The sequence below is a fragment of the Tinamus guttatus genome, unplaced genomic scaffold (assembly GCF_059628265.1).
Source record: "Tinamus guttatus ecotype Peru unplaced genomic scaffold, ASM5962826v1 Tinamus_guttatus_pri_ptg000546l, whole genome shotgun sequence".
NCBI classification, from domain to species: Eukaryota; Metazoa; Chordata; class Aves; order Tinamiformes; family Tinamidae; genus Tinamus; species Tinamus guttatus.
The window spans coordinates 1,081,687-1,094,191 of NW_028289080.1; the positions used below are offsets into that span (position 1 = coordinate 1,081,687).

Below are 12,505 nucleotides of genomic sequence, written 5' to 3' on the forward strand. Positions count from 1 at the left end.
CCCCCCCCGCCCCCGCCGCACTCCACAATACCAAAAACGTCCCTCCCGCACGGGAACGCAAGGGACAACGGGGACAAGTGTCCCCAAGGTGGCAGTGGAGGGGGAGGCAGAGGGTTTTTGTTTTGGGGGAATAAACTTGTAACGGGTCGTGGGGGGGGTGCCTGTGTCTGGGGCCGGGGCGGGCACCAGCGTGGGGCGCCGCGGCTGTTCGTGGAGGGGCCCAGGCGTCCGGGGGCGGCTCTCAGCACTCGCCGTCGCTGTCCTCCGCCAGCACCTCCTGCGTCGGGGCCATGCGGGGCTCTCCCGGCGTCAGCACCGAGCCGAAAAACAGCGAGCGGAACTGGGGAGAGCGGGGAGAGGCGTCGGGAGGGGGCCCTGCCCGGCCCCCGGCACCCCCCAGTGCAGCCCGTGCCCATCCCCAACCTTCTTGTGAGGGGGCGTCCCTGGCACTGCCTCCTCCTCCTCCTGCTCATCGCAGCGGGCTGGGCCCGGCGTGTGCAGGGGGAATGTGGGGCTCGGCGGCATCGCGGAGCCCCCCTCGCAGGCGCTCGTTTCCACGGCCATCATGTAGGACTCGAGGTCGTCGGCGAAGTCGTCCGGAGGGGCGGGCGAGTCGGAGGCGCTGTGGGGAGGAGAGAGCGTGGCCCAGGGTGGTGGGGGGGGGGCCTGAATTGTTCACTCTGGTCCCTACTGATGGCGGCTTGGGCAGGGAGCGCCTCCTTGGCTGAGGGCCGGGGCCCTGCTTACCTGTTGGCTGTGGGGGACCGGGAGCCGCTTTGTGGATCTGAGAGGGTGGCCAGGACCAGGTGCACTTCCAGCAGGGGGTCGTCCAGCGTGAACACGGCGGGCCTGGGGGCAGAGAGGGCTGGGGGCCGAGCCCGCGAGCGCGGCGGGCGGCCGGGGGGCGGCTCCTACCTGCCGGGCTCGTCATAGTGTATGGTGAGGGGCAGGTTGGAGGCCTCGGCGAAGGTCAGGAGCCCCTGCGGGGCACACGCGCGCGGATCAGGGGGGCAGGGGGCCAAGCTGGAGCCCCCCCGGGGTAAAGCGGGGGCCGCGGCGGGGCTCACCCGGAGCTCCTTGAGGCAGAAGGTGACGCAGCTGCCCGGGGCCACGGCCACGTCCTGGAACTCGTCCTCCGCCAGCCACAGCTCCGTCACCATCGTCCTGGCCGGCCCTGCGGGGGGACGGGGGGATGCGGGGGCCGCGCTGGCAGCCCAGCCAGCCGCGGCAGCCCGGCCGCGCGCGCCTCCTCACCCTGCTCCTCCTCCGTGTAGCTGCGGAGGCCGATCTTGCCGCCGGGGCCGGCGCCCAGCGTCACCTCAGCCAGTGTTGCGGGGAAGTGCACGACGGCCTCGGCCAGCAGCCTGCGCGCGGCCGCGTGTGGGGACCCCCACGCGCCAGGAGCGGCCCGCGGCACCTTCCCTGCTCGTGCCGGTGCCATCCCTGCCACCGCGCGGATCCCCAGGAGACGGCCCCGAGCCGTGTCTGCACCCGTCCCGGTGTCCCCCTTGATCCCCAGCCTGTGTCCGCACCCATCCCAGTGTCCCCCATGATCCCCAGGCTGTGTCTGCACCCATTCCAGTGTCCCCCTTCACCCCCAGGCTGTGTCCCCCCTACTTATTCCAATGTCCCCCTTGATCCCCAGGCCATGTCTGCACTCATCCCCATGTCCCCCTTGATCCCTAGGCCCTGTCCCAGCTCATTCCAACGTCCCCCTTCACCTCCAGACCGCATCCGCGCCCATCCCCAGGCCTCCTCCGCCCTCCCCACCGACCCGCAGCGCCGTCCCCGCTCACCGCGCGGGCGCGCGCAGCCGCTGGGCGCACTGCTGCGTGCTGAACACGGCCTGCAGCCGCTCGCACTCCTGGAAGGCCAGGTTGTGGGTCCGCGTGACGCCTGGCAGGGCACGGGGCAGGGGCTCAGCGGGGCCCGGCGCCGTCCCGCCGCGCTCGCCGCGCTCGCCGCGCTCACCGTGCTTGCAGTGCAGCTGCACGAGCAGGCGGCCCGCCTGCGGCTTGAGCACCACCAGGCACCTGCCCACCGTCTTCTCCAGCGACGGCAGCGAGCGGAAGACGCCCAGGAACGACTGCGGGCGGCGCGGGGACGTGGGCGCCTGCCCGCACGGCAGCGGGACGGGGCCACGCGGCGCCGCGCCGGTACCTTCATGAGCACCTTGCAGCGCGGCGGCCGCCCCGCGCGCTGCGGGCTGCCCCGCTCGTAGAGCTGGAAGAAGAGCGGCGCGAAGAGGAAGGAGGCGAAGGCCGAGTGCGAGGCGTTGACGGCACGCAGGGACAGCTGCGGGCAGCGTGGCGGCGTCACCGCGGCGGCGTCACCGATGGGTGGCACCGCGGTGGGAGCCGCGGGGCGCCCCTTACGCCGCTCTCGGTGGCCTCCAGGTAGAGCTCGTCGCCGATGCGGGACAGCGAGTGCACGGCCTGGCCCAGCACTGCGGGGCGGCACGGGGGGCGTGAGGCGCCGCCGCGGGGCCCGTCCCCGCGCGACGCCCCCGTCCCCCGCGCTCACCTTTCACGTTGCCTCCCGTCACGACGCACCGCATGGCGCCGCCGGCGGGGACCGGGCGGCGGCTCCCGCGCTGCGCAGCGGGACACGGGGGCGCTGCCCGCGGGGCCACGCCCCCGCCGGCCACGCCCCCGCGACAAGCCCCGCCCCGCTGCCCTCGCGACAAGCCCCGCCCCCCGGCAGACCCGCGTGGCGGTGCCGCCCCCCCCCTCCCGCGGGTCCCCCCTCCCGCGGCACCGAGAAGATGGCGCCCGCCCCCCCGCGGCCCCTCGCGATGGTCTCCTCCGCCCCCCGCCCCGCGGCCCCGCGTGGTTCCGCCCTTCCCGCCTCACCGCCGCGCCGGCTTCTCCCCCGCGCCGCGCGCCGCCCTCGCCCGCTCTCCTCCCATTGGACAGGCGCCTTGCTCCGCCCCGCCCCCTCGCGCGGCCGATTGGCTGGCGCGGCTACGTCAGGGCGCGAGCAGCCTCGCGCCAAGCGCCGCCTCACGTGACGTGGGGGCGGAGCCTCCCCCCGCCACCCCCCCCGCTCCTCCGGCGCCGTTGGGCCCGGCGGCGCGCGCACAGGCGGCCCCGCCTCCTGCCGGCTCGCCATTGGCCGCGAGAACACAGAGCCCCGCGTGGATTGGAGGGGCCGCCTGAGCGACGTAGCCACTAACCAATGGGGCCTCGACTGCGAGAGGCGGGGCGGGGAGCGCGCGTGCTGCGCTGCGCTCGCCCGGCGGCCCCGGCGGCCCGAGGGGCCCCGGTCCGGGCGCTGCCCCTGTCCCTGCTGGCGCCACGGGCCGCCCCGCACCTCTCGTGCGGCCCCATCCTTCCCGTGTGGCCCTGGCCCTGCTGCGGCCCTGGCCCCCGTGTCCCTCCCGGGCCCAGGCCCATGACCCAGCTCCTCTCTCTCTGCCATGTCCCCACCTGCCCCTCCATCCCCTGCGCCGTGTCCCTGTCTCGTCCCCAGCCCTGGGGCCCTCTTTTTGGCCGTCTCCTTTGTCCCTGCACCGTCCCCCGGCCCTGCAGCCTCTTCTCCCAGTCTCCGCTCGGGCCTCCGCATCCTCAGCCCTTAACCGGGACTCCTGCCCCATCCTGGCTCCCTCCCGGGCCTCTCCTGGGATGGCCCCTGGGGTCCCGGGGCTGTGCAGGGACCCGGTGGAGCCCCGGCCTGTCCCGTGTCTCGGGCCGCCCCCCTGCATGGCAGGGCCGTGCCCCGTTCCCTGCCTCCTGGCTGCTCCCTGCGAGGGCTCTGCTCGCCCTGCCGGGGGCCGCCATCCTGCCTTGCCTTTTCCCCAGGCCCTGCCCGCGCGATGGCTCTCTGCTCCCTTTCCCTTCCAGCCCCGCGAGCACCTTCTCCCATTCCGGAGCCCTTCCTTCGCCCCCAGGCGGAACCCCGCGAGCGTCTGCGCGTTGCCGCCGCGGCCGGGCTTTGCCTCCCACACGAGGGCGCGCGGTAGCCGGCAGAGCCCTCCCAGCTCCGGAGCTGCGAACCGGCCCCGCCGGGGAGCCGGGCGGAAGGGGAGCCGAGCACGCCGCTTCCCTCGGAGCGGGCAGCCGGCCCGGAGCGCCTCGCTCGTGGGCTGGGGCCTTCGGGGAGGGCCGGGGGGTCTGCGCGTGGGAAACGCGCGTGGGAAGGACGCCCGGCGCCCGCGCCGAGCCCTCGAGCGGCTCCCGCTGCGCCCGCCGCCGCCGTGGGGCTGCCCCGGGGCCGCGCGGGGCTGGGTGCCCCCGGTGCGAGCGCTGGCTCCCGGCCCCTTCCTCCCGCCGCCGCAGCAGCAGCAGGAGGAGGAGGAGGAGGAGGGGGCCGGCTCGCACGCGGGCGCCTGTCCCAGCTCTTGAGCGGCCGCCGGGCTCCTCCGCAGCGGCGTCCCCGCGGGGGCTCCGGCCGCGGCGCTTTGCAGGGCCGCAGGGAGGGCGCAGCTGGCCGCGCGCGTGACCCCCGCGCCTCGGCGCCGGGCGCCTCCGGAGGCCTCGCTCCGCGGCGCCCCCGGTCCCCGGGGACGCAGACGACGCGCTCCAAAGGTCAGCGGTGGGAGGCCGCGGCGCCGCACGCGGCGCCCAAGGTGAGGTCAGCCGCCCACGGCGCTTCCCATGACGCGGCGCCGGGCCCTCGCCTGCCCCGCGCGGCCTCCGGCCACGGCTCCTTCCCCACCTGCGGCGTGTTCCAGGCGCCCGGCATTCCCAGAGCCGGGAAGCGCCCCGGAGACTTCCTGGGCTGCCGCTCTGCGGGGCCGGAAAGCTCCCCGCGCCCAGGCCGCGAGCTGCAGGCAGCTCCAGAGCGGCCGGCTCGGCCCTGGCGTGGGATAACACGTGCAGATGCGCGGGTTTAACAAGGAACCCCTTCTTCAGACCAAGGAATTTCCCCTTTGTGGAGCTGCCCACGTGCCCGGGTGGCTCCACGCAGGGAGCTGGCGGCTCCATTAAACCCGGTTCTGGTGGGTTTGCTGGGGAGGCGACATCCCCGTGGACATCCCCAGGGAAAGCCTGCTCTGAACTCGCACCACGAGGGTGCCTGCTGCTCCGGACCGGGGAAAAGCCGAAAGGACCCGATCCTCACCCATGAAAAAGAAGAACGAGCCGGGGGGGTCGGTGGAAACGAATCCCGGCCCTTCCTCGCGCTCCGAGCAGCGCGGCCCGGCAAGCGCCTTTGTTTTACACAAAGCTTTGGGGGGAAGCGAGTGGGGGAAAAAAATGAGCCCAAAATCCTCACCAAACCCAGGTCCGTCCCCGGGAGCTGCCCAGGGGCACCCGTTGCAAACGTGAGTCACAAAGGGGGAACGACGGGGGACCAAACCCTGCCCTTGCTGGGGAAAATGCCAGTGTTTAGTGGTGCGGGTGGAGGGTTTTGTGGTGCTCGGCGCTCGGGCTTTGCCGGTGCCCCACATAGCGGCTCTAGGAAATCCGGGCGCTTTGTGGGGAATGCAGAGTTTATTTCCAGAGCTCTCGGGTGTTTGCCCCGAGCAAGGGAGGTTAATGGAGAACAAGCCGCCGTGGAGCTCTCGAGCCCAACGAAAATAAACGGTGGGGCCGGGCAGCTCCCGGCGGCGGGGAGGGCAAGTCGGGGCGGAGGGGCAGCCGTGGCCGGTGTTCACCTGCTCCGGCGGCGGCGGGACAGCGGCGGGAGGGCTCGGGGCTGCCCGGAGCGGGCGTTGAGCCGCGTGGGGCCCCACGCGGGAAGGGGCCACTCGCCCGGGGCCACTCACCTGCCAGGAGCCCCCGGCGGCTCCCGCCGCGCCGGCCCCGCCGCGGGCATCGGCAGCGGAGCTGCCCGGGGCTCGTTTTCCCCCTCTGGGAAATCCCGTCTCTTCCCAGTCTGGAATGGGACGAGACGGGGCGGGGGGGGGGGGAGGGGGCCGGCCGTGCCAGCGCCGAGGGAGTCTCCGCGTGTCCCGCGGCCGTCCCCGCGCGCCCCCCCCGCCCCGCGCGGCGCGGCCCGGGGGGCCGCGGTGCCACCCCACGGCGGACGCCCCCCCCGGGGCCCGGCCTCTCGCCTCGCGGTTACAGCTCTCCACGTCAGGAGGAGGGCAAAAAAAAAAAAAAAAAAAAATCCCCCCCAACAAAAAGCGAGGGCTAGAGCCTGCCCGCGAGCGCGCGCGAGCCCTCGCCGAGCCCGGGATCGGCAAATGGGCTCGCGGCCGCCGGCCCCGAGCTCGGCAGCGCGGCGCGGCCCCCTCGGACCGAGGCCCCGCATGGATTTCCGAGCAGGTAGGAAGGAGCCCCCCGCGGCCCCCTCCGGCGCCTCGAGCGAGCGGGGCAGCTCCCCGGGCCCCGCCGCCTCCCTCCGCGCCCGGAGTTCGGGAGCGGGGCCGGGGCGGGCGGCTCCGCAGCCCGCTGCCCTCTGCCGAAGCCGGGGAGCCCCGCGGCGGCGCGGAGGGGGGAAAGGAAAAGGTTGGGGGGGAGCGGGAGGAAAATGAATGGAGCCTGCCCTTGTGTGCGATCGCATCCGATACGTTCCCGAGAGCAACCTGGTTCTGCTTAACACTTGAGTTTCGAGAGGGGGAAAAAAAAAAAAAGGAAAAAAAAAAAAAAAAGGAGGCAGCAGCTTGCAGAGGGTGTATGCGAGCTCGCGTTCTTTTTTTTTTTTTTTATTCTTGCATTCCTGGACACCAATCAAAAGAGCAAATCAAGGGAGGTGGAAGGGGGGAAAGGCGGCGAGCGAGGGAGCCGGAGCGCGGTGCAAACCGTGCGCGCACTCGCACACCAGCGAAAAAAAAAAAAAAAAAAAAGGCAACAAAAAAACAAAAACCCACGCAGCCCGGGCGGCTTTTTCCACCTAACACCCAAGCAAACACAAACCAAAACAAATAGAGAGAGGGGAGAGAAAAAAAAAAAAAAGGAAAAGAAAAGAAAAGAAAAGCCGGAGCCCGCGCGAGAGCCCGGGCAGAAGAGAGCGGGCTCGGCCGTCGCAGCGGTCCCGGCCCCGCGCCCCACTCCACTACTATGCTAAATGTTGCCGCGGAGATTTCAGGTAAGCGCCAGCGGCTCCGCAGCCCGGCCGGGGGGCTGCCTGCGCGCGGGCTTCTCTTCCGAGCCGCTGCCGAGTTTAATTTGATTTGATTAAAACGTCTGTCTGGCTTTGGGATTGATTTAAGACTCACCCCCCCGCCCCGCTCCTCTCTCTCTTTTTTTTTTTTTTTTTCCTTTCTCCCGTTCCCTCTTTTCCATGCATGTTTGTGATTACTGGGGAGGGAAACGCCGCTTAGCACGGAGAATTAAAACCCCAGACTGACAGAGGGGAGGAAAATGAAAGTCCCTGGGATCTGGGGGCAGGAGGAGTTAGTTTCCCTGCCCGCGGCTCTCGGCCTCGGGGCTCAACGCGGCGCCAGGGGCTCTCACGGCAGCCGGGTTTTGGGGGGCCGGGGTGCAGCCCCGGCACGGAGGGGGCTCCGACTGCTTTGTTAGCTGGGAACCGGCACGGGGTTCGGGGCTGTGGGGGAAATGTCGGAAAACAGCCCTTAAAAGGTCAAAGTGTGGGTGCTCCTGGCCGGGCTTGGCGCAGGAGGGCCCGGCACGTCGCGCTCCTTGTGCCCGGCATCGTCCCCGCTCTTGAGGTGTGGGAAGCGACCTGGCAGGGCAAAGCCTAGGAGAGCGGCGGCCGGCCGGAAAAGTGAGGCCAAGAGAGCCAGCGGCCCTGACTCCCCTCTCCCGCTCACTCCGTGTCCCTCGTCCTCTCCCGCTCACTCCGTGTCCCTCATCCTCTCCCGCCGGGGCTGGGCAGACGTGTCTGGGCGCCCCACGGGCCCCAGGGCTGCCTGTGCCCTGCGGCCGCCGCTGTCCCCGGCTCCTCTCCAGCAGGCTGCGCGAGGGCACCGTCCCCGCGCACATCTGGGCTGCATTAGCCCCAGCTTGAGCGCAACCTCCAAAGGGAAATACGGAGGGCTCTGCTTACAGGGCTGGGCTGCGGGAAGATTTATGCCCTGCTAAGTGGCACGTCCCGACATAAATCACCCCCCTTCCACACTCGATACCTGCCCCGACAGCCAGGCAAACTCCCTGCTCTGCCCCTCGGGCCAGGCCGGGCTGGCGGCGGCTGCTCCCGGCCACGGCAGCCACGCGCGGAGCCGGCACCGCGATGGTGCCAAGGGCAACGTCGGGATGCACCAGCCCGAGGCCGCGTGTGCTGGGATGGGCCACCCTGGGCCCTGCGGGCGGCCGCTCGCCGCGGAGGCCGCCGCACGCACAGGCACACGGGTCTGCTCGGCATTAAGGGGCCTGGCCCCCCGTCTCCGCCGCGGGTCAGGTTGGCCTGGGGCCGGATGGGAAACGCAGGCCCGGCTAACGAGGGGCGGACGCAGTTATAAACACCCGGAGGAGGCAGGATGTAAACAGCGGGAGCGCCGGCTGGGCCAGGGTCCCGGCATGCACGGCCCCGTGGTGCAAGGGTTAAGGGCTGCGGGCAAGACGGGCGTCCGAGGCCGCCCCGGGGCAGCAACGGGGCCACCGCTGCCTATTGTGTGCGGCGCCGCCGCTGCTTTATTGCTTGCAGCCTTCGTGCTTGGCTACTTTCTCCTCCGCAGCGGCACGTTCATGCCTGGCCACAACGGGACATCGCGGGCTCTGTTCTCACACGTCCCCCCACCGCTGGGCGAGCGCGGCGTATGGAGCCGCGCGCTTCTGAGCTCATACTGTGTGGTATTAGGATACGCTGTCCTTTGGACGCGGGCCCATCAGATAGAGCGGCTCTGCCGCGGCCGTCCCGCCGCACGGCCCAGCTCCGCGCGGAGGTGCCCTGCCCCGTGCCCGCAGCGTCCGAGCGCTGCCGTTGGCGCTCTGGGCACCACCTCCTCACCCGCTGGCCCCGTGCAGCCTGTCTCTGTCGTGGGCCGCGCGATGGCCTTCATCTGTGTGCACGTGGCAGCTGGTGATGCCCCATGGCGCCACTGCGGGCGGCCCTGGCAGCGGCGGGTCCCTGTGGGCGCCGCGTTGGGCGCTGCCCCGCAGCAGCCGCCCTCTGCTCCTCTGCTTACGTGGACGGGGAGCAGCCTGGCCTGGCTCCAGGGCCCTCTCTGAAACCCTCGGGCTCTTCCTCTCTCCCGAGAGCGGCCGGAGCCGTTTGGCCAGGGTGCTGGTGCCGCGGCACTGGGTACGGGTGGGCGCCGCTCCGGGCCGCCGCGGCCGGGCTCCCCACAGTGCTCCCACGCGGCCGCGGGGGCCCTGCAGCGCTGTCCCCCCCATCCTGTCCCGCCTCGGCCGCCTCCGCCTGGCCCCCCTCCGCCTGCAGCCCCTCGCCAGCCCAGCTCCTTCCTCGGCTCTGTTTGGGTTGGCCGGCGGCGGGGGGCTGGAACGGGGTGTAAATCCCGCGCTGGAAACCCGATCCGGCTGCGGGGCGACGGTCCGGCCAGCGCCGGCTGCACGCACGGCTCGGGCCCGCGCCAAAGCAAACGCTCGGCGGGGGCGGCCGCGGCGTGGCGGGGCCCACGCGCACAGGCCGGCCCGCTGCGTCGCCCGCCCGCGCCGCGTGTCCCCTGCCACGGCGCCACGCGCCGGCGGGGGCTCCGCGTGGGCAGGGCGGCCCGGGCGCGCGCGCCGGCCGCCGCCGTCCCCGGAGGCCCCTGTGCGTCACTGGGGCTTGGCCGTTCCGTGCTTCCCAGGTCTCGCCGCGGCGCGTGACGTGCAAGGGCACCGCGGGGCTGCCCGCGGCGCCACAGGTCTCCCCGTGGAGCGCGAGGTGCTGGGAAGCGCGGCTCCCCCCCCCCGCCGCCGGGAGCGAGCGAGGTGCCAGTTGGATGGGAAGCAGCTTGGAAGCGGGCCGTGACCTTTATAAGAAGCGCAGGCTGCCGGCGCTGCCTTTCGTAACCCGGCCCTGACGTCAGGGAACATGACAGGATCCCGGGCGGCGCTTTCCGGCAGCCCTTGGCGCGGGCGGCCCCTTGGAGCCCTCTGCGCCCCATTGCGGGCGGCTGCTCCGTCGGACTCCGTCCCGGCGGCCACTGAGCCTGCACAGACGCTAATGGTAGGTGACTGGCACAGCCAAATATAACCCGGGCGTCCCGGCGGGAGCGCTGCTAGCGCCGCTGCCTCGAGACCATATAAAGGAGTGTTTCTGCAGCCCACAGCAGCCTCGGCCGCACCGCGGCACCCCGGGCACGTGCACTCGTGTCCCCCCGCCTGAGGCACTGCCGTGTTCCCGCAGGAGATTCTTGGGGGATCTTTGCCTTCCTGTGCGCCGCCCTCTGCCACCTGCCTGCGGTGCCTGCGCTGAACGGCACGGACGAGCTGGGCGCCGGCCAGTCCATCCAGAAGACCTACGACCTCACGCGCTACCTGGAGCACCAGCTCCGCACGCTCGCCGGCACCTACGTGAGTAGGGGCGCCGCGTCGTGCCCGTGCGGCGGCCGCCCTGCCCCGCGGTGCCGGGCGCGCGCCCCCGTGTGCCGCGTGTCCCCCCGCTGTCAGGACTCGCCTGGGAGCCGCCCCGGGCACCCCGCCAGCGCCCGGCGCGCTCCCCTTCTGCCCGTAGCAGCACTGCCCGTAGGTGCGCGGGGCTTCCCCGCTGCGCTGCATCATGCGGGCAGGTTGCCCTTGCCGTGCCCGCGCCGGCGGCGCAGGAAGCGCCTCCGCGGGCCGGGCCGTGCGGTGGATCCCTGCCCTGCGCCCGGGGCTCCCCGCCAGCGCCCGCACCCGCTGCGCTGGCAGCGGCTCCCGCGGAGGTTCCCCGTCCCTGCCCTGACGTGCCCCCAGGGCCGGCCCTGCTGGCAGCGGCTCCAGGGCACCGCGCGGACGTGCCCGGCCGGGCGCAGCACGCGGGGTGGGGGGAACGGAGACAGCCGGGCCACGGCGCCTGGCGGGACGAGGAGTCCCGGGATGCGGAGGGCAGCGGGTTGGAGCCTAGGCCATGGAGGGCAGGGGCACGCGGAGGGCACGAGGGAAGCAGTGCCAGGCGCTCAGGGACGTTGCGGGCATGGGGAGTGGTGGAGGGCAGGGGCCCGTGCTCGCCTCACGCGTCGCCCCTCCCTTGCAGCTGAACTACCTGGGCCACCTGGGCCCCCCGTTCAATGAGCCCGACTTCAACCCGCCGCGGCTGGCGCGGGCCGAGCGCGTGCCCAGCGCCACCGTGGACTTGGAGCTGTGGCGCGGTCTGACCGACAACGCCCGCCTGGCCGCCAACTACCGGGCCTACAGCCGCCTGCTGTGCTACCTGCGGGGCCTGGACGGGCAGGCGGGCACGGCCGAGCTGCGCCACAGCCTGGGCCACTTCTGCTCCAGCCTCCAGGGCCTCGTGGTGAGCATTGCCGGCGTCATGTCCTCCCTGGGCTACCCGCTGCCTGCGGGCACGGCCGCTGGCCCCCCGGCGCCCGCCGGCACCGCCGCCACCCCCAACGACTTCCTCAAGAAGATGGACGACTTCTGGCTGCTCAAGGAGCTGCAGACCTGGCTGTGGCGCTCGGCCAAGGACTTCAACCGCCTCAAGAAGAAGGTGCCACCGGCCGTGGTGACGCTGCGTCTCGAGGCGCGCGGCTTCTGAGTGCCCGCCCCACGCGGCACCCGCGGGCACGTGCCACCGCGTGCGCCCCAGCTCTCTACGCTGCGGCCCGGGGGACAGAGCTCCCCGTGGAGCCATCGTGTGGCCCCAGCGCCACCATGTTGTGCCACAAGGGACACAGCTCCTCACTCCAGTGTGCCACCGTGGGTAGTGCACGTGCGCCTGTCACCACACTGTGCCACAAGGGACAGAGCTCGTTGCCCCCGCGTGCTGCCGCGGGCACCCGCGTCACCGCACAGCCGTGGGAGCTGCCGCTGCCCCGCGGTCCCACTGGCACCACACCGTGCCTTAAGGAACAGGGCCGCTCACCTCCCTGTGCCACCATGGCCAACGCGCATCACCCCTGTCACCACGCTGTGCCTCGAGGGACAGAGCCCCCGACCCCCCTGTGCCACCGCAGCCACCCTCCTGTCACCACAATGTGCCTCGAGGGACAGAGCTGACCCCCGTGTGCCACTGCAACCACCCTCCTGTCACCACAATGTGCCTTGAGGGACAGAGCTGACCCCAATGTGCCACCACAGCCACCCTGCTGTCACCGCAATGTGCCTTGAGGGACAGAGCTGACCCCAGTGTGCCACCGCAGCCACCCTACTGTCACCACAATGTGCCTTGAGGGACAGAGCTCCTGATCCCAGTGTGCCACCGCGGCCACCCTTCTGTCACCACAATGTGCCTTGAGGGACAGAGCTCCCGATCCCCCCTCCCCGTGCCACTGCAGCCACCCTCCTGTCACCACAATGTGCCCTGAGGGACAGAGCTCCCGATCCCAGTGTGCCACCGCGGCCCCCCTACTGTCACCACAATGTGCCTTGAGGGACAGAGCTCCCGATCCTCCCTCCCCGTGCCACCGCGGCCCCCCTCCTGTCACCACAATGTGCCTTGAGGGCCAGCGCTGACCCCATTGTGCCACCGCGTTCTCCCTAGTGTCCCCACACAGTGCCTGGCAGGGCAGGATGGCTGTCCCTCATGTCCCCGCCATGGCCACCACGCTGGGTCCTGCGGCCACAGTGGCCAC

At 71.9% G+C, this 12,505-nt stretch overlaps 2 protein-coding genes across 3 annotated transcripts; one reads left to right on the forward strand and one right to left on the reverse strand.

Moving 5' to 3' along the window:
• Nucleotides 1-241: 241 nt before the first annotated feature.
• Nucleotides 242-2,559, reverse strand: RAD9A (RAD9 checkpoint clamp component A). The gene is made up of 11 exons (XM_088534149.1): nt 2,524-2,559; nt 2,376-2,446; nt 2,161-2,295; nt 1,972-2,086; nt 1,797-1,896; nt 1,255-1,364; nt 1,068-1,174; nt 916-980; nt 748-849; nt 424-622; nt 242-340 (listed from the first exon to the last, which is right to left on the reverse strand). The coding sequence occupies exons 1-11, from the start codon at nt 2,555-2,557 to the stop codon at nt 242-244; spliced, it is 1,137 nt and encodes a 378-aa protein (XP_088390275.1). The 5' UTR covers nt 2,558-2,559.
• Nucleotides 2,560-6,193: 3,634 nt separating this feature from the next.
• On the forward strand, nt 6,194-11,469 carry CLCF1 (cardiotrophin like cytokine factor 1). 2 transcript variants are annotated; one of them, XM_088534197.1, is made up of 3 exons: nt 6,194-6,209; nt 10,138-10,304; nt 10,966-11,469. In XM_088534197.1, the coding sequence occupies exons 1-3, from the start codon at nt 6,194-6,196 to the stop codon at nt 11,467-11,469; spliced, it is 687 nt and encodes a 228-aa protein (XP_088390323.1). The 2 variants fall into 2 exon arrangements, with proteins under 2 accessions (XP_088390323.1, XP_088390322.1); XM_088534196.1 differs by lacking the exon at nt 6,194-6,209 and adding an exon at nt 6,945-6,972.
• The last annotated feature ends 1,036 nt before the right edge of the window (nt 11,470-12,505 follow it).